The sequence below is a fragment of the Malus domestica genome, chromosome 10, assembly GCF_042453785.1.
Source record: "Malus domestica chromosome 10, GDT2T_hap1".
NCBI classification, from domain to species: Eukaryota; Viridiplantae; Streptophyta; class Magnoliopsida; order Rosales; family Rosaceae; genus Malus; species Malus domestica.
In genome coordinates this window covers 30895573-30921125 of record NC_091670.1, presented here as the reverse complement: position 1 = coordinate 30921125, position 25553 = coordinate 30895573, and the positions used below count along the sequence as shown (strand labels likewise).

At 39.0% G+C, this 25553-nt stretch overlaps 4 protein-coding genes, 2 long non-coding RNA genes and 1 other non-coding gene across 10 annotated transcripts; 3 read left to right on the top strand and 4 right to left on the bottom strand.

Moving 5' to 3' along the window:
* The first annotated feature begins 698 nt into the window (after positions 1–698).
* LOC103445730 (uncharacterized) lies at positions 699–1469 on the top strand. Its single transcript, XM_008384753.1, has one exon. The coding sequence runs from the start codon at positions 699–701 to the stop codon at positions 1467–1469; it is 771 nt and encodes a 256-aa protein (XP_008382975.1).
* Positions 1470–8305: 6836 nt separating this feature from the next.
* LOC103445699 (histone H1) lies at positions 8306–9724 on the top strand. Its single transcript, XM_008384714.4, has 2 exons — positions 8306–8640; positions 8760–9724. The coding sequence occupies exons 1-2, from the start codon at positions 8449–8451 to the stop codon at positions 9456–9458; spliced, it is 891 nt and encodes a 296-aa protein (XP_008382936.1). The 5' UTR covers positions 8306–8448; the 3' UTR covers positions 9459–9724.
* Positions 9725–11906: 2182 nt separating this feature from the next.
* On the bottom strand, positions 11907–15557 carry LOC103445698 (calmodulin calcium-dependent NAD kinase). Of its 3 annotated transcripts, XM_008384713.4 has the most exons (9): positions 15421–15557; positions 15124–15291; positions 14801–15024; positions 14592–14653; positions 14247–14468; positions 13868–13997; positions 13066–13388; positions 12806–12950; positions 11907–12478 (listed from the first exon to the last, which is right to left on the bottom strand). In XM_008384713.4, exons 1-9 carry the CDS (start codon positions 15428–15430, stop codon positions 12239–12241), a joined length of 1524 nt encoding a protein of 507 aa, XP_008382935.3. In that variant the 5' UTR covers positions 15431–15557; the 3' UTR covers positions 11907–12238. The 3 variants fall into 3 exon arrangements, with proteins under 3 accessions (XP_008382935.3, XP_070661866.1, XP_070661867.1); XM_070805765.1 differs by having other exon boundaries at positions 12017–12478; positions 15124–15430; XM_070805766.1 differs by lacking the exon at positions 15421–15557 and having other exon boundaries at positions 12017–12478; positions 15128–15344.
* LOC139188428 (uncharacterized) lies at positions 12475–15519 on the top strand. Its single transcript, XR_011571839.1, has 4 exons — positions 12475–12669; positions 12755–13708; positions 13795–14486; positions 14821–15519. It is a non-coding gene; the product is annotated as an uncharacterized lncRNA (long non-coding RNA).
* A 2085-nt stretch (positions 15558–17642) lies between the features above and the next one.
* LOC139188427 (uncharacterized) lies at positions 17643–19051 on the bottom strand. Its single transcript, XR_011571838.1, has 2 exons — positions 18694–19051; positions 17643–17920 (listed from the first exon to the last, which is right to left on the bottom strand). It is a non-coding gene; the product is annotated as an uncharacterized lncRNA (long non-coding RNA).
* On the bottom strand, positions 18874–18970 carry MIR166C (microRNA MIR166c). The gene has a single exon (NR_120885.1). It is a non-coding gene; the product is annotated as a microRNA MIR166c (primary transcript).
* A 2821-nt stretch (positions 19052–21872) lies between the features above and the next one.
* Positions 21873–25213, bottom strand: LOC103445697 (uncharacterized). 2 transcript variants are annotated; one of them, XM_008384710.4, is made up of 3 exons: positions 25129–25213; positions 24864–24910; positions 21873–24492 (listed from the first exon to the last, which is right to left on the bottom strand). In XM_008384710.4, exon 3 carries the CDS (start codon positions 24409–24411, stop codon positions 22111–22113), a length of 2301 nt encoding a protein of 766 aa, XP_008382932.1. In that variant the 5' UTR covers positions 24412–24492; positions 24864–24910; positions 25129–25213; the 3' UTR covers positions 21873–22110. The 2 variants fall into 2 exon arrangements, with proteins under 2 accessions (XP_008382932.1, XP_008382933.1); XM_008384711.4 differs by having other exon boundaries at positions 24740–24910; positions 25129–25211.
* Between the last annotated feature and the right edge of the window lie 340 nt (positions 25214–25553).

Sequence of the window (25553 nt, the reverse complement as noted above, 5' to 3'; positions counted from 1 at the left end):
TGTAGATGTCTTTTTACTTGAGAGGAATGGCTTTTATTAGGCTTGTAACTAATCGAAAACTCAGCTAGATAAATTAATTGCAGGCTTGATGTCAACATGATTTTTGCCCATTGTATACACCGATAATGCCATCCATCATCTCCGGTGCAATAATCATGTCACGGAGTGTAAAAATTAAGCGATAAATGTAAACACATGTTTTGACAATAATTGCGTAAATTGTTACACAAAAGAACATCGTATTTCAACAACAATTTTTTCATCTACAGTAGTAGTATCTTAGCTCACAAGAAAACTTTCTATTGTATTGGTAGTAATATAAACTGCATGAAGTTAAACTTACAAGACATAATAACGGTAGCAGTGCAAACCGAATGAGAGTTCATGTAACCCAAGAGTAAGTTTCCAGCATCCGCACGCCACTTTTTTTATTATTCAAGGGCAGATCACACCATGTTATATTCTTAAAAACAATTAGTATCAACGCGAAACATTAATTGACAATTCAAATAAAGAAAATGGTACCCAACTATCTAGATTAAACTCGAACTTAAGCTTATCAATAATAAACTTCTTATGATTATTAAAAAAATAAACACATATAGAATTATCTCGACACTAGTATCAAACACGAATTCAACCAAAACATCATGCGTTGGTGTTGCCTATGGTGAATACACTTGGAAATACATACAAATATGGGCAAAGCGAACAATATGCAACTGTATCATATTGAGAGTGCAATTCATGATTGCGTCCAAGGAACAATAACTGTGAGTTCTTACTTCACCAAACTCAAGGCGTTGTGGGATGAAAGAGATGTTGCAATCAGCCTACCAGATTGCGACTACAACACTTTGCAACATGTGTTGGCATTTCAGCAAAATCAAAAGGCAATTAAGTTTCTCATGAAACTTAATGAAACCTTCAGTGCAGTGAAGGATCAAATTCTATTGATGGATCCACTTCCCCCCGTCAACAAGGTATATTCCCTTGTGCTACGCCATGAGAAACAACACAACACCATTACAGGAAAAGCACCGGTTCAGGAGGCTGCTATTTTTGCCGCAAAAAGACCCGACTCTAGCAAGAAAAGTGCTGATATGAAGTGTGCTCACTGCAACAAAAACAATCACACCACTGAAGATTGTCGTGCCTTTTTAAAATGTGATTATTGTGGCTGGAAAGGTCATACGATAGATTATTGTCGGAAACTTAAAAGGGCAGATCCGGAGCAACAAATGAGCCATTCTAAGCATGAGCGACCAAGAGGTAACAATGTATCAAGTAACCTTGAAAGGAAAGAATTGACGACCTCTTTTCCATTCACGTCTGACCAGTGCAAGCAAATCATGACCCTGCTCAACAACAACAAAGCCAAGGCGAACAATGTTGGTAAAAATTCCTCTCTGAATAATCTCTCAAGTAAAGCATTTTCTTTCACTTCTCATGGTCAGCAGTCATCATAGATCCTGGATAGCAGTGCCACAAACCACATAATTACCTCACATACTTTGTTGACCTCTTTTGTGCGTATTAGAAATAAGACAGTAAAACTGCTAGATGGTTCTTATGCCACTGTGACACACATAGGAACCATGAAATTTTCCACAGATTTTGCCTTACATGATGTCCTTTGCGTCTCAATGTTCCAACTCAATCTAATCTCCATCAGTAAACTTGCCTATCAGTCTTTGTGTATCACCAATTTTCTAAGTCATTTTTGTGTGATTCAGGACCTTCATTCGGGGAAGATGATTGGGACGGGAACTGAACGAGAAGGTTTATATTTTTTGGACGACACCAACAGAAGACCCACCTTATCAACCTATCATGTTGTCAAGAAAACATCACCACACCTTTGGCATTAACGCTTAGGCTGCCTCTCTGACCAAGCCCTTCATCATACTTCACTCTCTAATAATGACATTAGTTCTTGTGTTTCCAATAATTGTTTTGTGTGTCATTTAGCCAAACAAATGAGATTTTAGTTTCCATTAAGTGAAATTTCAACTATTATGCCTTTTGAGCTCTTACATATGGATATTTGGGGGGGGGGGGGGTTTCGTGTTGCTTCACTCACTGGAGCACAATATTTCCCCACGATCGTTGATGATTACACTCGTTGCACTTGGATTTACTTAATGAAGCACAAATCTGACACAGGCCATTATTGGACCAATTTTATCAATCTTGTTGAAAATCAGTTTTCTCACAAAGTGAAGACAATTAGGAGTGACAAGGGCCCATAATTTAACCTCAGCACTACTCATTCAAGCTAACTTGCCTACCAATTTCTGGGGAGAAGCCATCCTCACGACAGCTTCTCTCATCAATCGTACACCCACTCCAGTCTTGCATGGTAAAATGCCTTACGAACTTTTGTTTCACAAACCACCTAAATATTCACATTTAAAAGTTTTTGGCTGCCTATGCTTTGCATCCACGCACGCATACCATCCATCCAAATTTGATGCTAGGTCTATACCATGCATATTTATTGGTTACCCATATGGCAAGAAATGGTACAAAGTTTATGATCTCAACACACGAAAAACTTTTGTCTCCTGTGATGTGCTTTTTCATGAAAATACATTCCTTTTACCTAACCTTCCACATCACACTCTGATACAAGTACACAACAACCATTCTCATACCTACCTACCCTGGTTGATCCTTCATTTGATCTGCCACTTGTTCCACTCACAACTACCACCATAGAAGACCATCATACTCCCTCTCTAATTCTTGAACATACCGTCCATGAACTTGCTCCAATGCCTCCACCTACCTTGCCAAACATCGACCAATCTTTACAACCTCTTCGCACGCTTGACAACACACCACCCATGCCTGCATAAACATCCAGTCGCTCTTCCACATTAGCCACTAGACCACCTCCATACCTATGACAATTTCATGTAGGTGTCAAGTTGCCTTCTCATCCTAACCAATCATCGGCTTCGAACGTTGGATCACATAAAGGTAGTACTTCTCACCCTCTCTCTCAATTCTTATCATATGATTGTTTGTCTCCCACTCACCATGTTTTTACCACTTCTCTTTCCATTGCCAAAGATCCCCAAAATTACTTGTAGTCTATTCAGGATCCTAAATGGCGTCTAGCCATGAGAGATTAAGTTTCTGCCATTGAGGCCAACAACACCTGGATTCTACAACATCTCTCTCTCGGGAGGAAACCCATCAGATGCAAATGGGTCTATTAAATTAAACTTAATCCAAATGGTTCTGTGGAACGCTACAAGGCACGCTTGGTCGCCAAGGGGTATACACAAGTCGAATGTCTTGATTACAAAGAAACATTTGCTCCCGTTGCTAAGTTGGTCACGGTTTAGTTATTACTTGGAATTGCCGCTGCTCGGGGTTGGCATTTGTATCAACTCGATGTCAATAATGCCTTCCTCCATGACGACTTACTTGAAGATGTTTACATGCGACTCCCTGATACAGATGAAAGGGGGAGACACAAGTATGCAAACTTCAGAAATCTCTTTATGGACTTAAACAGGTTTCGAGATAGTTGTTCCTTAAGCTTTCTTCTGCGCTCAAGGCCGTAGGTTATCAACAGTCCAAAACGAACTATTCTTTGTTCGTCCGATCCAAAGGCTTAAGCCTTACTACTATCCTTGTGTATGTGGATAGTGTGATATTGGCAAGTAATGATTTGTCATTTATTGAGAAGACAAAAGAATTTTTGGCTAGCAAATTCAAACTCAAGGATCTAGGAAAGTTGAAATATTTAATAGGGCATTGAAGTTGCAAGATCATCTCAAGGCATATCATTGTCACAATGAAAATATGCCTTAGAAATATTGGATGACACTGGTTTTCTTGGAGCAAAACCAACTCGATTTCCTATGGATAAAAAATTGGCATTCATGCAGACAAATGGTGAGTTGCTAGAAGCAAGGTCTTAAATGCTGATACTATCAGCGAAATATCGCCGATATTATCGGTTTTTCGCGTTATCGATATTTTAATAGGTATCTAATTAGTTTTTGTCAAAATATCGTGATATTATCGATAATATTGCGATATTATCAATATTATCGATAATATCGCTCTAGCTCCATCGTCGGAACGGCAACCGAGCTCCGTCGTCGCAGCTGCCAAGATCTGCGCCTCTCATAGGTGGTGATGGTGCTCGCCGGAGTATGCGCCACTGTGGTGGAGGTCACGGTGGGGTGGGCGTGGTGTGTCTCCCCTCCGCTCGCTCGCTCATTGTCTGTTCTTTCTGCGGTGGTGAACGAAGGACTTCTGCTGCTGTGCAGTGCAGCAGATCGAACTAATTTGAGCTTCACACTAACACGGAGAGAGAGATTCGAGACTTACCTAACCGAAAAATCAAAGAAGAATCGCCAGAGAGTTTATGGGCTCCGCCATTCTCGCAGAGGCAGGAGAGAGAAGACTGATGATGTGTGATGATAGTGGTGTTCTCGATCTGCTCGAGTCGAGCAGATGGTGCTGCCGCGTGTGTGTGTGGTCACGGCAAGAGAATGAGAGAGGTAAGAGGGTTTTGAGAGAGAGAGAGACAGTGCAGAGAAGAAAGAGAGAGAGTCAAAGTGAGTGAGAGAAGGAAATGGGGTATCGGGGTAAGGGAGAGAGAGAGAAAAACGTGAGGAATGCTGGGGGCTGCCACGTGGCAGCCTGAGATGGTTTCGAAATCCAGATATAGAGTTCAGATTTAATTAGGATAAGGGTTGTGATTTTCACACACCCTTAATTACTTTTCCCACACCCCTCCCTATTTTTTAATAGTTAATTGGTATCCTACTATTTAATCTTCCATATATACCCTTCCTACTTTTTGATGGTAATTAATGAAAGATTAAATAGGGAGGGGTATATATGGAAGATTAAATAATAGGATACCAATTAAGTACTAAAAAATAGGCAGGGGTGTGGGAAAAGTAGTTAAGGGTGTGTGAAAATCACAACCCTTAGGATAAAGGACTAATTTGATAGTTCCAAATACACTCATAATGTTTGCCAGCTTGTTATATAATCAACTTAAATCAGTTAAATCCATCATGCAATGCATTTCCTTCCAATTTTTTGTGATAAACTAATAGATAATTGACTAAATAAACATCCTGCAAAGTTTCAATAAAAATTTCCAAGTTTTTCTTACAATTTCCGTGGTTTTCATATTATTTTTATCGATATCGATAATATCCCGATATTTCCATCAATATTTCCGTGTTTTTGGATTACCGATATTTCTGATATCATCGATATTTAATACCTTGGCTGGAAGATCCATCCACATATCGAAGACTCGTTGGTCGTCTAATTTATTTGACAATTACTCGGCCAGAACTTGTTTATTCTGTCCACGTTTTGAGTTAATTTATGGACAAGCCCAGGTTACCGCATTTAGATGCAGCACATCAAGTTTTGAGGTATATAAAGGGGACGCTAGGGCAAGGCATGATGCTTTACTCCACAAGCTCGCTTTAATTGAGAGCATATTGCGACGTTGATTGGGCAAAATGTAAAGATACAAGAAGGTCAGTCTAGGGCTATTGCATCATGCTTGGAGACTCACTTATATCTTGGAGAACAAAGAAGCAAACCACAATAGCAAGATCAACAGTTGAGGCAGAATATAGAGCCATGGCATCTACATGTTGTGAGATAACTTGGTTGAGGTATGCGCTTAATGATCTACATGTTCATCATCCGAAACTTGTTACTTTGTTTTGTGATAATCAAGCTGCACTCCATATTGCATCCAACCCCATGTTCCATGAGTGGACGAAACATATTGAAATTGATTGCCATTTGGTTCGAGAAAAGATACAAGAAGGTGTTGTCAAAACTGCCCATGTACGAACTCTACAACAATTGGCATATTTATTCACCAAAGCACTGAGTACCTCCCAGTTTGAAAGTCTTATTAGCAAGTTGAGTGTAATCAACATACACTCCAACTTGAGGGGGAGTGTTAAAGATTGCGAGAATCAGGGATGAAGATTTGGTCCTATAGGAAATATCTCTGTATTATTTAGTTTCTTGGTTTGTAAGTCAACGTGTAATTACCTAGTTTAGCATATACTTATGTATATAAGTTTGAGTTGTACACCTTATTGAATTAATCAATCAAATACAATTGGTTGAAACCAAATTGGTTTTCTACTTGAAATCAAGGGTTATTGTTGATGAACACAGTCACTTGCAATGGCATAATCACATCACTTATCGCGTTCGTAATTTCTTGATCAAGCCATTGGCTTTAGGCTTCAAGCCCTCTTGAAATCTGACACAAAATGGACACAATAACAACCAAAAGCTGAGAGATTTTTCGATGTCTCAAGTAGCACCATATAGATTGATGGTTAATCACCGTAAAAATAGGTAACTCCCAGTTGTGGGAGGTGAGTATTGACATGAATGAGGGATATTATCTTGTAGCACATCTTTAATTTGCAAGGATTGTTCATAGTCTTTAAGATTATAGTAATATTTGAATGAGTCAACTTTAGGATCAAACTTAATGCACTCTAGGCGTATATGTTCCCACAAAGTTTTAATCCTCCACTTAACTTTTTGGTTTGGATATTGTGCTTATGTCTCAAGCTACCTTGTTTCAGACTTTTATATACTTATCTTTCCGATATAAATCTTGAACACGAAAACCTTAATCCAAAATGCTTAACACCCGTAAACCCCGAAATGAAATTGTTTTGGACACAGTCACAAGAATAAAATGAAGAGTTGCAACTTCATGTGAAAGACTACAATGATACTCAAATTGCTTGTGCTTGTTTGTTAAGGAATAAAACGAACTAATTAAAGAATAACACAACGATAATGACAATTAAGAAAAACTATAATCAATTAAGAGAAAGAGATTAGGGGAGAAATTAGAGTGACGGAGAAAGAGGAATTTGGATGTACACACATATTATATGTGTGCTTATTTATGTAATTAGTTGTTTAAGAAAGAAGGGGTTAGAGAACTGTGTTAGAGGGGCTTAGGAGATTCTTACTATATGCAATGGGAGGACAAGATTGACTTAGATAGCATCACAATCTGTATGTGTATTAGTTAGCAAGAAACTGCAAAATTCGATCGAGCCACCAAATGATTTCGACCGGTGCATGAAATAAGGGAACCAGCTAGTAACTTTCACAAATTTAAGTTGAAAGCTGGTGTTTTTTGTACATTTGTTTGTTATTTTACATGTGAATTCAATTGTGTTACATGTTTTGATGCAGCATATCTAAGAAGTTCTGGAAAATATATAAGATGTTGCAAAAGCTGCAAGCAACTTCTGGGTATGTAAACCCTTTTGATAGGTGCAGTTAGCAAACCAATGAGTGAGTTAAGCAAAAACTTAAGAACTATTGTTAATCCACTGCATCTTTTACATGAAATTTTGCTTTCATATGGAGTAAAAATACAGTATTGTCCTTAATTTTGAAGGTATATAAAGGATGAGCAAGAAGTCTATCATGTCAAGTTACATAAGTTGCAAGTGGCATATGTGTCAATGTTCTACATGCTAAAGGAACATATATACTTAATTCTAAATCAACCCAATGACCATCGGATTTGGATTTCACTTGGATTTATGTTCCAAGATCACTTTTGATGTCATAGGATGTGAAGATTTAGTGCTAATTTGTTAGGTCATTTGATGTTTTACAGATAGGATACATACCACATGTAATATGTCACACCTTTGCACAATGAGCAAAAGTTTTGTGCAACTTCATTTGCGTTCCCATCCACATTTCTATACCCGAATCTAGTCGGATTTCTGTGATTCTTGAACTGACGCATTCCTTAACTACGTTTGTATCGGATGAGGTAAAAAAATCCGGGTTAGGTTCCGAGCATTCTCTGAAAATCGCTCGAGACGACAATAACATCACTAAAAACCCTAATCTTGACCATTGTGGCTTCAAACTCCAATAAATCCCGAACCCGTACTCGGAAAAAAAGGAAAAAATACTCGTTGGAAAGCTTAGATAATTTCCTACAAGGTGAAAAAAAATTTCAATGAAATCCATCAAGTTAATATCAAGATATGATCAAATTAATTGAGCACAAAAGCACACCCAAGCCAAGAATGAACACCTCATTTTCCTAACCCAGCCATCTACACCTCTCCCACCCAGAGCATCCACAACCGTCCACAACGGTTCATCCAAAGGCCCACATTCAAATTTCTGAAAGGCAGCGATCCGCGTGCTGGTCCTGACGACCAATCAGCGCCCAGCTTTCGGATATCGTCCCTCAGGCACTTGACTATTTAAAGAGTCCAATTTCCGTCATCTTCCCACACAACGAAATTACCTGTGAATTCCACACACACGTACATTGCCGGTCGGTCCAGATCTCCCTCCCCTCTTTCAAATTCCAGTCCTCTTCCCTTTCCCCTTTATTTTCAAACCCTAACCCTAAAATTCGAATTGTTCATGGCGACCGAAGAAGCCACCGTGGTCGTCGTGACCGAGACGGTCGAGAATCCTCCTCCCGAGCCGGCCACCACCGAGACGGCGGCCGAAAAACCGCCGGCCAAGACCGGCAAGGCCAAGGAGCCCAAGGCGAAGAAGGCGCCTGCTCCGAGGAAGCCTAGAAGCGCTCCAGCTCACCCTCCGTACGAAGAGGTAAACGCATTTTCTCGGATTCGAAAATTTGAATTCTCAATTTCTCGATTCGTGTTCTGCATGTTTCGAGATTTAGGGTTTCCGATCTTATTTTTCCGGTTCGATTTTGTTGTCTGCAGATGGTTAAGGACGCGATTGTGACGTTGAAGGAGAGGACTGGTTCGAGCCAGTACGCGATCACTAAGTTCATCGAGGATAAGCAAAAGCAGCTGCCGCCCAACTTCAAGAAGCTTCTGCTCTTCCATTTGAAGAAGCTTGTGAGTTCTAATAAGATCGTCAAGGTCAAAAACTCCTTCAAGCTCCCGCCTGTGAGGTCCTCGGTGCCGAAGCCTGCATCTCCGGTGAAGAAGAAGAAGCCGGCGGCCGCCGCTAAGCCGAAGGCAAAAGCTGTTGCTGCCAAGCCTAAGGGAGGGAAAAAACCAGCTGCCAAAGCTCCGGCAAAGCCAAAGGCTGCTGCCGCCAAGCCTAAGGCGAAACCGAAGGCAAAACCCGCGGCTAAGCCAAAAGCTGCTGCTCCGAAGCCCAAAGCGGCTGCTCCGGCAAAGCCTAAGCCTGCTGCCAAGCCTAAAGCCCCCGCCGCCAAGCCAAAAGCTGCCGCTGCCAAGCCCAAGGCGGCTGCTCCGAAGCCGAAGGCAAAGGAGAAGCCAGCGAAGGCGGCGAGGACACTGACGAGGTCATCACCCGGAAGGAAGGCTCCGACCGCCCGCCCTGCCCCGAAGAAAGCGGCGACGCCAAAGAAAGCTCCGGCCCGGAGCGTTAAGCCACGAAGCGTGAAGTCGCCGGCGAAGAAAGCTCCAGCTCGCAAGGGAAGAAAGTGAAGAGAGTTTAGAGAGGAAGAGAGTCTAGTGGGTCCGTAGGGGTAGTCTTGTAAATCTCTTCGTCGTTGCAGTTTAAAAAGGAAGAATATATAATCCGGATTTTATTTTAATTTTCCTTTTTCGAGTAATTTTCTGCCGGAAAATGGATCTGTTATTTTATTTGTGTTTGTCTAGGGTTTTGTGGGGGACACAGTTTGGGAATGGATTGTAACAAATTTGAGTACATTTGAGTTGAAATAGAGAAGATGAAGAGTTATCGTGTTCCAGCCTGCGCATTTTAGCATTGTTGTGTGTATACTCCAATGGCGTGAGTAACATCTGTTTGCATAGACTTGAATCTCAACTTGTCGAATATTGCTTGTGTAGAAAAAAATTGTTTGGTTTTGGATTGGATGTTGAATGCATAGCTTATGTTTGGCGTGTTTTTAAGAGTGGGATTACATTGCTTTAATGGAGTTGGGTGGGATACTGAACAATTGAAGTGCCCGGTTAAGGAGGCTATACTCATCCTATGAAATCTTGTTTCTTAGTTTTACATGGAAGCAAATAGCGCGAGTGTAGACATGTGAAGTGCTTGATAAGATCGTAGAAACGAATTTGGGCAAGAGAAATCTTTTGATATATGTCCGAGATTTGGAGATGAATGACGCCAATAAGTAGGGTTCGGAGTCAGTGCTATGTCATGGTCATAGACACACAAGATGTTTATCATAACATGAGATGGTTGTTGGGATACCAACATTGAATGATCTGTTGAGTAAGATCATACTGTACAATGGAACAACTGAGTTACTGAAACCATACCCGAGTTGTTTAGGCGAAACACACAATTTAAGCGGTTGGGAGTTGAAGAAACCAGGTGCGACAGAGTTTCAACTCATGGAACAACTGAGTTACAGAAAACATGGCCTCCTTATCCATGATGATTCTTCATGCAAGAAGAAGTTGAGATGCGCGAAACATGAAATGTGTTTGCTTTGAGCTAAAGCATTACCTTGCTTTCTAGACCATGGAGGTGATAAATTAAAGAGATTGAGACCTAGACATGAATCTCCCAGGCAGTTTCCATTTCAGTTATACGTTCGGTTGCTGGTAATTTGTTTCTCTAAACTCTGTTCCAATCTCCATGTTCATTCAGAATTTCTTTCCTCATTCATATGCAGTTGCTTTTTCTGGTTCGTGTTTCCTTTTTTTGTTATCAATTCCATTTTCAGCGTTCTGGTTAGATTGATATACTTGCGATTTTAATGCCATGAAAAATACGCACTTCCCTTCTTCTGTTTGCTCGCCCATCATAATTGAGACCGTGAAAGAAATTGTCCTGTCGAGGAACCTGTTGTTTCTTCCACAACTTTGGTTATTCATGCATCACACTAGTTTTCAACTACAACAAACTCTTGATAACTAGGTCCTGGGTTGTGTAATTTACAAAATTGTTTGGTGGAAGTAAGATTTGGACAACTGGAGAAGAGAGATAACATAGAGGTTTGGCATTCGGTTCTACTATTGTTGGATGAACTTATGGAGAAGTTCTTATGTTGCCTGTTTGGTGGAGGGTTTTGTTCACAAGCTACCCAAGAGATGTGTGAAACAATTCATTGGACTTGTGAAACAACAATGCCAACCAAAATAAAGGAGTTATTGCTGATGAGTCGACGACCAGGGAGTAGAGACACATGCAGGCATGTCTTTTACCATTGTTTCCCTTAAGGTTTAACCATGTTTACTGTTGAACTTGGCTTGAGAGCGCTCTCTCTTTATTTTTATTTTTTCTACCTAATGGAGTGCAGGTTTTCAGTCTCAAATGCAGGTTAAACATTGAATGTAGCAGGCTGATATCAGGCAGGTACTCGTTTTTGTCATCTGTACGTTGAATTTTCAATTGATGCATCAGATGCATTGTTTTAGCTTCGAAAATCATTGTTCCTATGACTTCTGATAGTAGAAAGAATCACAAAAAGTAGCATTAAATACTGGTTTAGAAGATACGAATGTTTTTGGTCGGATTATTTCTTTCTCCTTACGCTATGGCTATGTAGTTTTGGTTATATTCTAATGCCCTCCTCAATGCATCTGCCATTTAGGGTCGAACAGTGTCTTTTAAGAAACTCTAGGTTACCATCTGGAGTCGAATTTATTTGCCAATTAGCTGTGGATCTATAGATTTATTTAAGGCAGGTGTTGATTTCACAGTTGCGTTGTTATAGATTATATTGGATATAACTGTATGAATGTTCATTTCTTAACTCGTTTTTACCGGAAAAATACACAACTCATTTAATTCTTATAGTTTCTTCGCTACCACTCTTCTCTGTTGAATAACAAAAAAATTTCACTACTCAAGTACATCCTGGAACATCTGAATTCAAAGTCATTAATTCATTTCGATTACACCGTATGTTTATGTTAAGGGTAAGTTTAGGTTTATCAGAACAGAAAACACAAGGAAAAAGGAAATATCTTTTCTAAACTGGCCTAATGAAGTTCATACAACAAGGAAATCAGACATTGTCAATCTCATATATATGCCTATGATCATCTGTGAAGATAAATCCGAATTTTGACCTGCAAATCTTCACCTTCTATATATATAAACGTTAGGAGTAAGCTCCTCATTTTTGATACAACACAGACAAGAAAGCTCCTCGTCTTTGCTACAACACTGACAAATACTTGCTGGTTGCAAATATGGAAAACTCCGATCCTTTGCTATGTCTCCTCCCGTCTTGTGAGCTGTGAAGATAAGAAGTTTAAAATGCTACCTGGCTGGGACCGTTGGCTTATTGTTTCAATCTTTCGACTTTCTGAATGGAGTACTTCAGCTCCTTTTGAATGTTTAATCTTGAAGGTGATAAGACAATGTCCTTCCAGACTGACCCGGTTTCATAAGCTGGGTTAGGGCGCTTGTAAAGTTCGTATATGGAATTCGCTGTGTCATTTAGCCTGCCCACCCTTTTTAAGCAATCGATTTCATCTGGATCCACGAGCAATGTTTTGTCTTTGTCTTTCCATCCTATCAACTTCACAAAAATCATTATCTTAGATTGCTATAAGCGTGCTTTATATCCATCATTGACTAGTAAATTCATTCTATACATCTTGAATTCAGATGGACGCCCGGACTTCATCAGACGTGTTTCGGGGTTCAGGGTGCAACGGCTATGATTTCCGAGGCTAGGAGATGTGGAAATCAAAGCCATCAAAGGAAACTGTAAGTTTGTACTATTATGTTACGTATCCGAGCTTTGACCAAGAAAGTCCGTCCTTATTGAGCTTGCTTATGTGAAGGTCTGCAGGTTTTTCTTATTGGAAAGGAAGATAAACGAAAAGAAGGGTAGCAGGCGTACCTTAGGCGGGCCTTCCAGTACATTCGTGCAATATAGTCTCGCGTTGTCAACCAGTTGGCAATATGTTAGAAATGCATTAGCAAATCTCTTGTGGGATTTCAATTGTGAGTTTACTCGCACCGCTCTTCTAACCATGATAGCTCTCCTGTTGTCATTGAGAATGCCCAATTTCATGCATCAATGTTTTTTCTTGCCACAAATTTGAGAGCGAAAAGAACAAGAATTAAGAAAAATAGGATATCTTTGACATGTAATGTTACCTGATGCCTCTTATAACAGCTAGATAAGCATCACACATGACTCCAACAAGCTCTATCCTGTACGGTTTTCTCTTTCTGCCTCCTACTTGTTCTGGTTCTTCATCGTCAAGTCGTTCCCAATAGTTTTCAGTGACAGTTCCATCCTCATTCACCCTGTAACCAGGCCCCATGCGGTAACGACGGCGATGAACATTTCTGGCCATTGTTACCGTCTGCACAACAAATGGTACCCAAGAGAGTGTGCCATCCATGATGACATCCCGCCCTTCATTAAGCGCTGTGACGAGGAGGGATGATGCTGCGTCCGTAGATGATTGGTGTACCTGTTTAACGCTATTTTATCAGTTTTTGAGTAAATTCTGTGCATCTAAAGTTCCACTGCAGCATTGTAATAGAGACAGGAAACAGACGCTGAAAGTAGAGAAGATAGGTGGGTAGCGTTCTGAGTTTTGAAGGTAGCTTCGTATCGAAAGTTTTAAGGCCTCATATAATCATCTGTCCTAAGGATTCTGGCAATGGCTGGAGATCCTCCTACGTCAGTGTGGTTAAGAGAAGTACTACCTGTTTAGATTCGTGTCGTGAAGGATCAACTTCTTCATCCAGATCAAGGATAGAGATGCACTGTAATCAGATGCCCCTTCAGGTAATATAACTCGGGCTATAAAAAAGCTATGTGCAGCGAATACTTCTATACGTCAATTTTACGGGTCAAGTCTACGCTATTTGCAGGGAACTTCCGGGAAAAGTGTGATGATGCTGCTCTTGAAGTTAGAGAGAAAGAGAAGAAAGAGTTGATATATACCAGTTCAGCGGTTTGAAGCATGTCGTCATGATGGCCTCTGGAGCTGAGAGCTCTGTATATGACATCTGATTCTTTGAAGGCGTCTGCCTCAATCACTACAGCATTCCCCGCTGCTCCGTGCCAGAATGGTCTGTAACGCATTTCATCCAAAAATACCATGTTAGCTTCTCTCCACTTTATTTTTCGTGTTCATTAATTTGGAAATTACTCCTCAGCCGGTAAGAAAATAAAGTTTCGCTTCTGATTTCCCGATTCATAATGTGGTTGGTAAATCAAAATTTTAGAAATGAAGATGATCCGCATGTGGAATAAGGTTAGAAACCCAACAGTTTTCCAAAAGAAGTTGGTTTATATAGATTTTGCATTCAAATATACTTACTCTTTGAGAATGTCCTTTAACACAGTGCTCTTTCCTGCTCCCATTCCACCTCCCATGAGCAGGAGGACCGGACTTCTGTCAGCATGAGCCACCGGAGCCATCACCTCTGTGCACGTTGAGTCATCCGGCTGTGCGAGTCCCATCGCCTTCATCTCCTCCACTAAGTTAGTGAAAACTCTAGCCACCTTCAAATTTTTCGTCACTCTCTCGAATCTCTGTTCTCTGTATCACAAATTGCAGGTAATTAGTATTCCTATAAACTTCAATATTTGCATATCAATTTCCATGTCTTACTAACACACGCACGCACACGCATACCCTACCAAAAAGAATTAAATTTCCCACCTGGTTGCCGCCATGACAATGTTTTTGAGCTTCTTTTTGGGCTCAGCATCACAACTCAAGATCTGAAATTTTATAAATTGTTGTTACTTTCAGTTCCACGGAGAAATAAATCACCGGAATTCAACATTGTATGGTTAAATTATGGAAAAAAATGCATCATGAACACTATCACATTATCATCCATATATTTTGTTTTTGATCTTAATCACCTGAGTAATCATCATATCAGCTTGGCTCCAGTGAAATGCAAAATAACTGAGGATGCATCTCTCAAACTCCTCGACGAGCTTCACAAACAGAGAATCCGCATCCGGTTCACTGGAAAAGAAGTTGTAGATATCTTCCTCAAACCCCTCAAACTTTCTAATGTATTCAGTGGCTAGCTTGCAGAGCTGTGGACATTCTCTTCTGTCTTTGAATCCCAGCTGCCTAGCTGCATCCACAACAACACAAAGCCAAAAATATTCAATCACAAACACCTTGCAGATCACAAAGGCCACGGAAAATAAGCGGATGATCATGTTATCATTACCTACATAGTGGGGGAACCTCTCGAGCTTGTGATGAACGCGGTTCGAGTCGGAAACCTTGAGGCGGGGGATGACCTTCTGATCCTTGTGCTTTCGGAGGCGGTAATGCAGCGCGGCGGCAATGATGATGCCGATTGAGGAGGCTACAAGGATCTGAGTGAAGGTGTGATCTGAAGAAAATGGAGAGGTGATGAGGAACGAAAAATGAGATAGGTTTTTGCATGAAGGATGGAAGCAAAGAGCGACGGAAAAGGCCAATATCAAGAGGCTGACTAGCTTTGTTGCATGATAATTCTTACCTTTCTGCATGTCTTACAAATTCCAGGAAAATTGCTCAGATTTGAAGAATGAATGAATATTTTTATTTATTTTTGCTTATATATTTTTGTTTTTGTTCATTTGATTGTTAAAAAGATGAAGGAAAATTTGGGATTTGGTTATGCTTTTTGTCGTTGCATGTTAATCGTGATAGTTTGTTGCTATTGAGTGGTTACACACGTCGATATTATCTTTGAGAGAACGTTGTTAGTCAATTAATAATAATATTATTAATGGAACTAACCAAATATATAACATGGCAAAGGCCAACTAATCTAATTATTTCATTAAACACTTTTATAAACTAAAGTATTTTTTAGCAATTATAATTTCCCCACTTTTAAGAATTTCCAACATTCACTTTCTTTATTAGCAAAAAAAAAAAAAAAAAAAAAAAACATTCACTTTCTTTGCCTAGGTGAATTACATCAGTTCAGTTCAAAATTTATTGCATTTGAGTTCAAATTTTCTGTCATAAGTTAGAAATGATATAGAGTATTAGGCTTGTCAAAAGCCAAAAAAAAAAAAAAAAAAGCGTACACTTTTTTTTTCTATAACGCTTGTGATCCATTATGTATATTAATGCTTTTCACACAAAAGGCAGGCATGTTAATCTATTTATGCATTTTATGTTAAATTTAACGAATTTTTGTTGACAAATAATATCATAATGCATGTCTTAAGAATGCCGATTAAATTTATTTCTTATTTTAAAGTAGCGAAGCATTTATTTCTCACACAATTTGCAAGTAAGAAATTTTTCAGTGAGATCGTGATATTATTACAATTCTTATTGATTCAGCTCGTATCAAGAACGGAGGGAGTCAACTTTGGGCTATGGTGGGCACCAACCCCGCTTCAATAGTATGGTAAAGGTCTTGTATGTGTTCCTAAGAAAAGGAAGTTGTTCATTTTTCAGGGTCTCGAAGGGGCATGGAAACACATAAGGACTCTTAATTCAAGAGAATGATTTGGAGTTCTTGCAGAGTGAAACCATACAATATCAGACATGAGATAGATCTTCCAAAGAACAAGGTTTTTCGAATTTTTTGATGCTATCTTCTAAGTTACAAAATGTGAAGGTGCATTGCTATGGTCTTAAATGGCTGATCTGTACTGTATTCAAAACAAAATCTTCAGTGGTGGGGTGACGGGGCTCTGTACAAGAGGAGATCACATCGATGGAGTAAAGGATTGAAGATGCATTCAACTGCAGTGCGCGTGTGACTCACCTGAATCAAGGTTGCAAAGAAACAAGACCTAGTGCAGCGTGCTTGTGCATGCATGTCAAAGTTGCATTTTTCTCCTGGTCTCGCAGATTATGACATGGTGTCAAAGAAGAAGAGAAGTTTACCTCTGAAAGGTACTATTCTATGAACGTCGCTTCAGCGTTAATCTTTCGTCAAAGTATGAGAGAACATGATCAAAGAGTGTGTTGTAATCAGTCCGCCCCCCGTTCTCCTCCATAGTTTTGTAATACAGATATTAAACTTGTTTGTACTTCATGAAAACCTTAAATTCTGTCAAATGTTCATGTTGAGAATTCAATAAAAGAACTGCAAATTATTCACTAAAATTTTCTGCTGCGATACTTTACGAGCCTTTTGTTCTCTTTCTTTTTTATGACCTCAAAATATTTTCCATTTATTTATAGAACGAAAAAACATCTACCCCCATGTCAAAAAGCCGAACTGAAATGGTTTGAGAGTCTGGCCTTACTAGTTGTGCTATGAGGGTCATATTGTGAAGGGTATGTCTATGAATGTTTCTGTATATATTTTTACTTGTTGAATACTTTTTCTTTATTTGAACCATATTCTAACGTATTAGCGAAGAAGGAGATTCGAGCTTGGGTGCTCTAGCCTCTAGCTAACTTGGCTACGCCCAAGTCTGCATACTTATACAATACTTCAACTTTTGCAGTTGTCACATTCATCAGCTTTCCACATGCTTTACTTACAAAACTAAAGAAATTTGTAGAATATGGTTTTATTTTTAGTTTCGCCTATGAGCGGTAGATCTCAGGTTCGAGACTTGGGGAGCAGCCTCTCCATAAAATGGGGGTAAGGCTAGCCGACATTCACATTTCCCAGACCCTGCGTAAAGCGGGAGCCTTGTGCACTGGGTACGACCTTTTTTTTATGGTTTTATTTTTAGTTGTACCATCGGCTGTTCATTCTTGAGGAGAATTGGATACCCACCATGACGGTTGAAAACATGCACAAACATACAATTAGTTTCTGTTTCTGAAGGAAACCACATTGCCAAATGAATTTAGATTGATGGATGTCAACTAAAAGAGACCAGACACTCTCTTCCCTCCCCTCTCTCTCTCTCTCTCTCTCTCTCTCTCTCTCTCTCTAAAAAACTTTGTAACAGTTAGCAAACAATTTTACCGTATTTTGAAGGTACCAGTTCTCCAAAAACAAGAAATCCCACCATCCAAATCGTGCCATAATTTGTTGAAAATTAGACAATACCCTACAATGTTGCATGAAAAAAGAGTCAGGATAGCATATGCATGAGAATATAATACACATAAGCAGACAAAGATCGCACTGGTAGGCAGCTGGCACCCCCTCTCCATTTCTCTCCCTGCAATCTTTCATTTCAACCCCCCAAATAGGTTCTTTTATCCCTCTGAAGTCCAATCAAAAGCCCCACAAAACAAATAAGTACTTTGATTCCTATTTTACAACCTAGCTTTTACTTTCAACATGAAAATTAGAACCCACACTTATAACTCTTGATATTGTATTCTTCTCATATCAGCATACTTCATGCTCCACTTTCAATTGCATTATTTTTCTTTTGGACATGATTTATTTTTAATTTTTTCATCTCACAAAGTAAAATAATATCAAGCAGCCAATTGAGAAGCTATATAGTTATCTATATTTAGCAGATCTGAAATTATGAACTTCACACGTAAATCTGAGCATATACTTATATGAAATGAGGCCACCAAAGTGTCAATATATCAAGTTTATCAGCGTCATTATACGTTTTAACTTTCTCACATAACGTCTCAGTTTCATACAAGTCTTTCTTCCAATTTAGGGTTCACTTATCTTGTAAGGTATAGTTTGGCATGGAAGAGAGAGATCTTTATATCCTTTATCAGAACATCAAAGAAATAAACAAACGAAAAGGACAGAAGGAAAGCTTTAATTTGCAGTTCGCATCGGCACTAAACATCTTTGTCAACATTTAAGCATGAAAAAGAAAGAATTAAACTATATATCATTACCGACCTGATGCTGGGTTGCTCCCGTTGCCGATTCCGGCCACGATTGAAAATCTGCAGCCAGCTTCTCTGCACATAACAGGAATCATTAGGCAGTAGTGTACTAAAACAACAAATTGATGTACCTGTATAATTCTTCGTTGCATTTTAATGCATGATATGTTTCTAGACTCTGTATATTCCTCCAAGTTGAGGGGAATGAAGCCTGGTCCGAGATCATTCAGATGATAACGATCTTCAAGTTTTATTGAAAGATCTCGAACCAGACAACATTCCCCACAACTGTTCTTAAGAGAGAGAGAGAGGAGAGGAGAGGAGAGAGAGATGGCATACAGAGAGAGAGAGAGAGATTTTATATGGCCATGCATTATATTTTCATGGGGTCCTTATATACGTAAGGATGAAAACAAGATTCTTTCCCCATGTCACATGACACATGGAGTCCACCTTCTACACTAATACTGCTAAACTTGCTTTCAATTGCACACATAGCTGGCCAAAGGTTCTTTGTGGATATCAAATTGTAATAATAAACATCCAAAGTAAAAGGAAATTGTCAAGATTTTCTTTTTCTCTCCTCAAGAAAATATATTAGTTAGTAGTTTTAAAGTCAACTTAAATAGCTTCTTTAGGTACTTAAAAATAGATTAAGGAACAAGCTACCCTCTACTTTCAAAAGCTTTCTGCCCTAAACCTTTGCTAAGGCCAATGTATAATTGTATATGGTCCAGACTTTGTAGTTGCTTTTTAACAATCAACTTATGTAAAACCTGCACCAATACCTAAAATAGTGGAAATATGCACAAATAAAACAAATACAAACACCACGATTTAGTACTCTTATTGTCTGTTAAATTGATGTCCCTCCAATTCTATATATTGTGATTAAAAGTTTGTAACCGGGTCTATTGAGACTGATTAATAATTGATGAAGTGATGAATAGTTTGAGGAGGGTGTGTTGCTTTCATGCAAGGATCTTGACCTTGGTGTTGATTGCAGCTTACAAGCAAAGGATATGCCTTTTGCTTGCCACTTGGGTAAAGGGACGGTGACGGAAGGTGGAGAACCTTCAGTTATCAATGATGGCATGCATATGTGATTTATGCCAAGCTTAAATCCCAAGCTTAACACAGATTGGTATGTTAAAGCTATTTACAGACAACCAACCAACAAATTTTAAAGCAGAAAGGAAAAAGGGACAAAAGAAAAGTGGAATATAAAGTGCATTATTATGCATAATGCACTCCCCAATTTTATTTTATTTTTGTCTTGACTTGATGATAATAAGTTTAAGATCTCCTATCCATGTTTCAATTTCATATATATTTTTGGTCTATTTTGTCACAAGTTAGAGATATTCAAAAGTTCTTTTGTCAATCAGTTGCATATATAATATCAAGAAGGAAATTTTGTGGCAGCCTTTTTAACCAATTTAGAATATAATTATTCTTAACTCGGAGTCTAGTTTTAAAATTTTCCTAATTTTGCATCTTTGAAAATAATTTTCAATGTATGAAATCTTGATATTCCTCAAAGAGTTTTATTTGGAATCGATTCGTTCATAAAAAAACAGTTTTAATTTCATATTCGAGTCAAACTTAGCCCACACATCTATGTGCTATGGAAAAGAGAAGAATGTGTATACAAATTATTAAGATAATTTTTGATTGACTACAAATTAATAAAGTCCTTAGTAGATATTTTGGAATCAAAATCAACTTTCCAATTAGGCCCTACATGATTTTTTAAATACTCTATGATTGATCAGGGCGAGCACTATAGTCCCTAGACCTAGACGACTTTCTTCAACATCTCATGTTTCAACGGTTACAAATAATAAAAGTTAAGTTTATTTTTTTTCCCGACCGACTTGTTTAGCGCAAAAACTAAGCAAGTAACTCTAGAGTATAATAAATGCAGAACGCTGATTGTAACAGCCGTCATATTATCGTGTAACAGAAAGATAAAAATAAAAAATCACAATCAAGTTTAATACCAGAAGCTAATGGAATCATTACCTCTATACCATATGCATATTTGAAAGATTTATGACAAGTCAAAGTCCCTTTTCCTGAGTAGCCATTCTGTTCCCACATTTCGAGCATGTTCTCCTCAAAAAGTGGTGCCAACTTTCATCTTGGTATTTGAAAACCTAAACACAATCTCACAAAGTAGGCATTTTTTCCGTTTTCATTTTGTTGCAGAATTTCTTGGGGTTAGACATAAAATACATGAATTCATCTACATGAGATTTAAGGCTTTATGTTGAAATTTTCCTTACTTATTTTTTATTAAATTTTCAAAAGCGGTCTTACAGTTTAAAAGCGATTTTTTATTGAACTTTCTGTAAGTATTTATATTGAATTTGAAATTTTCTATAAGCTTTAATGGTTTATGTCAAAGAGAAAGAACACAAAATGATGTAGTGAGGAAAATATTTTAGATTTAAAAAAGGGTCTTACTATTTATTGAATCTTTTAAGTGTTTTTTTTTATTGATTTTTAAGCTATTTAACCAAAAAAAATTATAAAAGAAACTAGGAGTAGGACTGTAGGAGGGAAGGCGTAGAAAAGATTTATGGGCGCCATAAAGAAGCTTTGAAAAATGCTTTGGAAATATATTTTACGATGCTTAATTTTGTTAGAAATTCGCATAAGCAGTAAAAAACATGAAGCAAACAAATATCTAGCTGAGATATTTGACTTGCATGCAGATTGGACTACCTCAAAGTATTTGGCTTTAAGTTTTGTCTCAACTTTGTTATATGGAGGATAATGTCTGCAAGTTTGGTATAATACACATACTGGAAAAGATACAAACATTGAACAAGGATCAATCCACTGAAAATAAATAGACCAACTTACTAGGTTTTTTTTTGAAGCACAAAGGTTGTAGGGTTTGGTGTTGTCATTTAGGGTTTAACTAGAGTTAACCACTCATGGTTTAGAGTTGTCATTCTAAACAAGGCTTATGATTTAGGGTTTAGAACTCGTGTCTTGAGCTGACTTCAAAAGAATTCGAAACATGAACAACATTATTACTAGCCTATTGTGAAGCTTAACCCACTTCCTCATCCTTTTAGTGTTGATAATATCGCTTGCTAAAAAAAATAGAAAAAAAAAGGATTTAATCTCAGAATACCAAAACCAAAAACACCATGGAAAGAAATAAAAGACAAACAAAAATTAGAAGCTCATAGAACTAATTGATTAAGAATGTTTAATTAACTGATTACGTTGCTAATTAACGATCGAAATATGTGACTGAAGCATCAACTGGACATCGACTATCCGAAATAAAAAGCCTACGGGAAGATCCTGTGTCTAATGAAGGCCTATGAACACGCAAAGATACAAATCAAGACACTACTAACAGAGAAAAGCCTATATCTTCTTTGCACAGTATGAGCTTGGGTATTGGCGACTATATGGGGGCAGCACAAGTTGTTCGGAAGTGTCCGGTCTGATTACAGCGGCTGCAATGCACAACTCGTTTCGTGCGACTACCATCTTCTGTGCGAATTCGCCTTTTCCTTGGTCGTCCAGGTGGTCGAAGCGACTTTGGCGGGTTAATAACCATCCACATCTCCGGGTTACCTTCATTTGGGAATCCAGCTATCTCCTTCCACAGAGTTCTATCTGGAATTGGATGAATCGTCTCTGAGTAGGCTTTCCGATAATTTGCCACTGTGAAGCAACTCTCTGTGAACCGATATACAAGTTGCCTGCATGACTCGAGGGCTGCTGCAGCATGAGAACATGGCAGCCCACATAGCTGCCATCCACGGCATGAACAACAACGGGTACGAATATCCACCGTGACTGATCCTTCATGGGTTCTAACTTCAAATTCGGCTTCATTTGCACGAATCACATTGTAAGTACGAGCAAGCGCAACTGCATCTAAAACACACTTTTCGGCAGAAGGAACAAGTATGCCCGTCCATTGCATGCTCATTTCACGACGCTCGTTGAACCAAGTCATCAGATGCCGTCTGATACACTCCATCATCTGAATTATTGGAAGCCCAGATGCTTCTACTATCCAAGAATTTATCGATTCAACCATATTAGCAGTCAACTGCCCAAACCTTGTCCCCTCAAAATATGCTGTTGCCCACAGGCGAGGAGAAATTTGTTTAATCCAATGGGCTGCTTCCTGTGATATAGCTTCAATCTCAATAAGTTTTTGTTCAAACCCAATGCCAGTAAGAGCATAAGCAGCCTCCCAGAAAAGGTTAACAAGCAGAGGATTATTAAATTCCTTCCGTAAACTGTCACTTAAATAGCGCATACAAAACCCATGAAAAGCAGTCGGGAAGTTTAGTTCCACCCCATCAACAATGCCCTTCTGTCTATCAGACAAAATGGTAAGCCTAGGCATGTACTCTGCATAATTTTCAAGCAGGACACGCAGCTCAGAGAGAAACCACATCCAATTTTCATCATTCTCTTCGTCAACCACCCCAAACGCTAATGGAAACAGAGCTCCATCTCCATCAAACCCAGTAGCAAAAAGCAAAGTCCCAAGATACTTACTTTTCAGATGAGTCCTATCAAGCCCAAGAAGAGGTCGACAGGCATTCAGAAACCCGTATATAGATGCATGTAATGAAACAAATAGGCGTTGGAAGGAACTATCATCAGGACTCCCATAAACCTGTGCAATACTTCCAGGATTGGTTCTTCTGATCTGGTCACAGTATTGAGGAAGGAGTCGATAATCTTCTTCAAAGGATCCACGAACAGCTGCCATGAGGCGTTCCTTTCCCCTCCATGCCTGCTTATACGATAATGCAATGCCATGAACTCGGTGAATCTCTTCTAGTATCTCTTTTGGCTTGTAATTAGGATTTTCCCTCAAACGTTGTTCCACAGAATCTGCAACCCACTGGACAGAGGCTTGTTGATGACCAAGATGGGTGATTCCACCACAGGTGTGTTCCTCATGGATGGTCCTTATTGTGAAAGTAGGGACACCAGGCAGCTTTGCAGCATGAATTCGCCAAGCGCATCCTTCTGTTGCGCACTTGGCAGTGAAACGAGTTTTGTCAGACTTGACAGTCTGCATCTCAAAGCGAAGGGCAATAGCAGCATCTCTCAGTGCCCTTCGACAGCTCTGAACATCAGGAAACTCTTGCCCAACAGCCAGCTGGTGATTAGTTGTCATAGCATGAGATCGATACTGAAGGACAGGAGGAGTATCTAAAAGCTGGGATTGCTGCAAACTCATGTCTGAGTCAGGCACAATACCCATCTCCTGATTTTGATCCATTGCTAAATCCAAATTTTCGTGAAGATCATGGCCCTCCACCGATGACAATGCATGATTATCTGATAAACCCAACTCATGAGTTGCCACAGTAAGAGCAAGGTCATTGTCATTTTCATTGACATCAACATTCTCCTGATCAGTTTCAACACCAATATCTTGCTCCAACTCCAAACCTTCTTCTTCAAGATTTTGTATGCGCCTATGTTGAAGGGCTATCTCTTGTTCATTTGTCTGATCGAAAGCTAATCCATGATCATGGGGATGTCTAAAACCCTGCTTATCATCATGGCTACCATGCCCTAATTCCAAATCCTGATCAGGGGCATGCCTCAATGCAAGGCCATGACTTTGACCCGGAACCAGATTGTGATTCAGCCCCCGTCCCGGATGTGAATTCTGCCTCAATGGCAGATCACCATTCTGCCCAAGAACCAAACTATGGTCCGCCATTACAGGTCCAAAAACCAACCCCCACCAATACAATCAAACACAGAACTTAAAACAGAACTCAATTTGCGTTTCTGAGTAGACCTGTGTCACAAAGAATGCACATTTGGATCAAATTTATGTTCTTTTTACCATTGATCCCAAAAGAACGGACATACAGTCCAATTTAGAGCACCATTTCATTACGAAATACAATTTTTTGATGTAAACTCATTCGGGAATCAGTAAAATTACAGTAAGTGCAGATTGAGATCAGCACACAGTACCCGCTGGTGCAGGAATTCCTAACGAATAAGCTAAAAAAGGCTTTACACTGAAGTATGAAACTTACCATGCTACGTTATACTCTAATTAGGCTGCTTCAAACTCACAAATCCTAAAGCTTCTGATATTTTCTCAGCAACCAAACAGATAATTTACAGCGAAAAACAAAGCTGAAGTGCGTCGGAACTTACAGAATCAAAGTCTGCCCAGAAGCTCAAGCAGAAGTTACAAACTGAACCTGCAAAAAATCACAACAAAAAAATTAATCAAAATTAAAAAAATATCAATCAAGAAACTTCAGAGATGGACGAAAAATCAGTAGAGATTGCATCTAATACAGTTTAATAAAAGAAAATAAATAAATAATTGTTTCTAAGAAAACCAAGAAAAGGAAGAGCAGAGAGAGAGAGAGAGAGAGAGAAGTGTTCGAGTTTGGAAGGTGGGGGAGAGAGAAACCTGAGAGGGAAGAAGGGTAGAGAAGGGGAAGGCACAGAAATTTTGCAGGGGCAAACCGAGGGCAGCGACTGGACTTCGGCAATTTCTAGGGTTAGCCAATTTGGAGGGTATTTATGTCATCCTCTTTTCCTTTCCCGTCCAACTTTTTGGTATTCCGATATTGCCCCCATTTCTCTTTTCATTTATCTTTTGAGAAATGTAGCTGAAATATCATTTAAATTTTTGGGTTTTCCTGTTTTGGATTTTGAATTTTATTTGTGATGAAGGAAAAAAACTAGAATTAACAATTAATTAATTAGAAGAACAAGTAGATATGAAGAGACAAGTGATAATTTGGTCATTAGAGTTCACTAAACCTTTATAATTTAGAGTTCACGTAAATTTTACTATTATAGAAAAATAAATGTTATATTACAAGATTTACG

Coding starts and splice junctions, on each gene's coding strand:
- LOC103445698 (XM_070805765.1), bottom strand. CDS start 15,430: ATGCAGAAAGGTAAGAATTATCATGCAACAAAGCTAGTCAGCCTCTTG. Junction 15,025..15,123: donor GAGGTTCCCCCACTATGTAG/GTAATGATAACA, acceptor TTGTGGATGCAG/CTAGGCAGCTGGGATTCAAA. Junction 13,389..13,867: donor TGCTTCAAACCGCTGAACTG/GTATATATCAAC, acceptor AGCGTTAAACAG/GTACACCAATCATCTACGGA.
- LOC103445699 (XM_008384714.4), top strand. CDS start 8,449: ATGGCGACCGAAGAAGCCACCGTGGTCGTCGTGACCGAGACGGTCGAG. Junction 8,641..8,759: donor CTCACCCTCCGTACGAAGAG/GTAAACGCATTT, acceptor TGTTGTCTGCAG/ATGGTTAAGGACGCGATTGT.
- LOC103445697 (XM_008384710.4), bottom strand. CDS start 24,411: ATGGCGGACCATAGTTTGGTTCTTGGGCAGAATGGTGATCTGCCATTG.
- LOC103445730 (XM_008384753.1), top strand. CDS start 699: ATGGGCAAAGCGAACAATATGCAACTGTATCATATTGAGAGTGCAATT.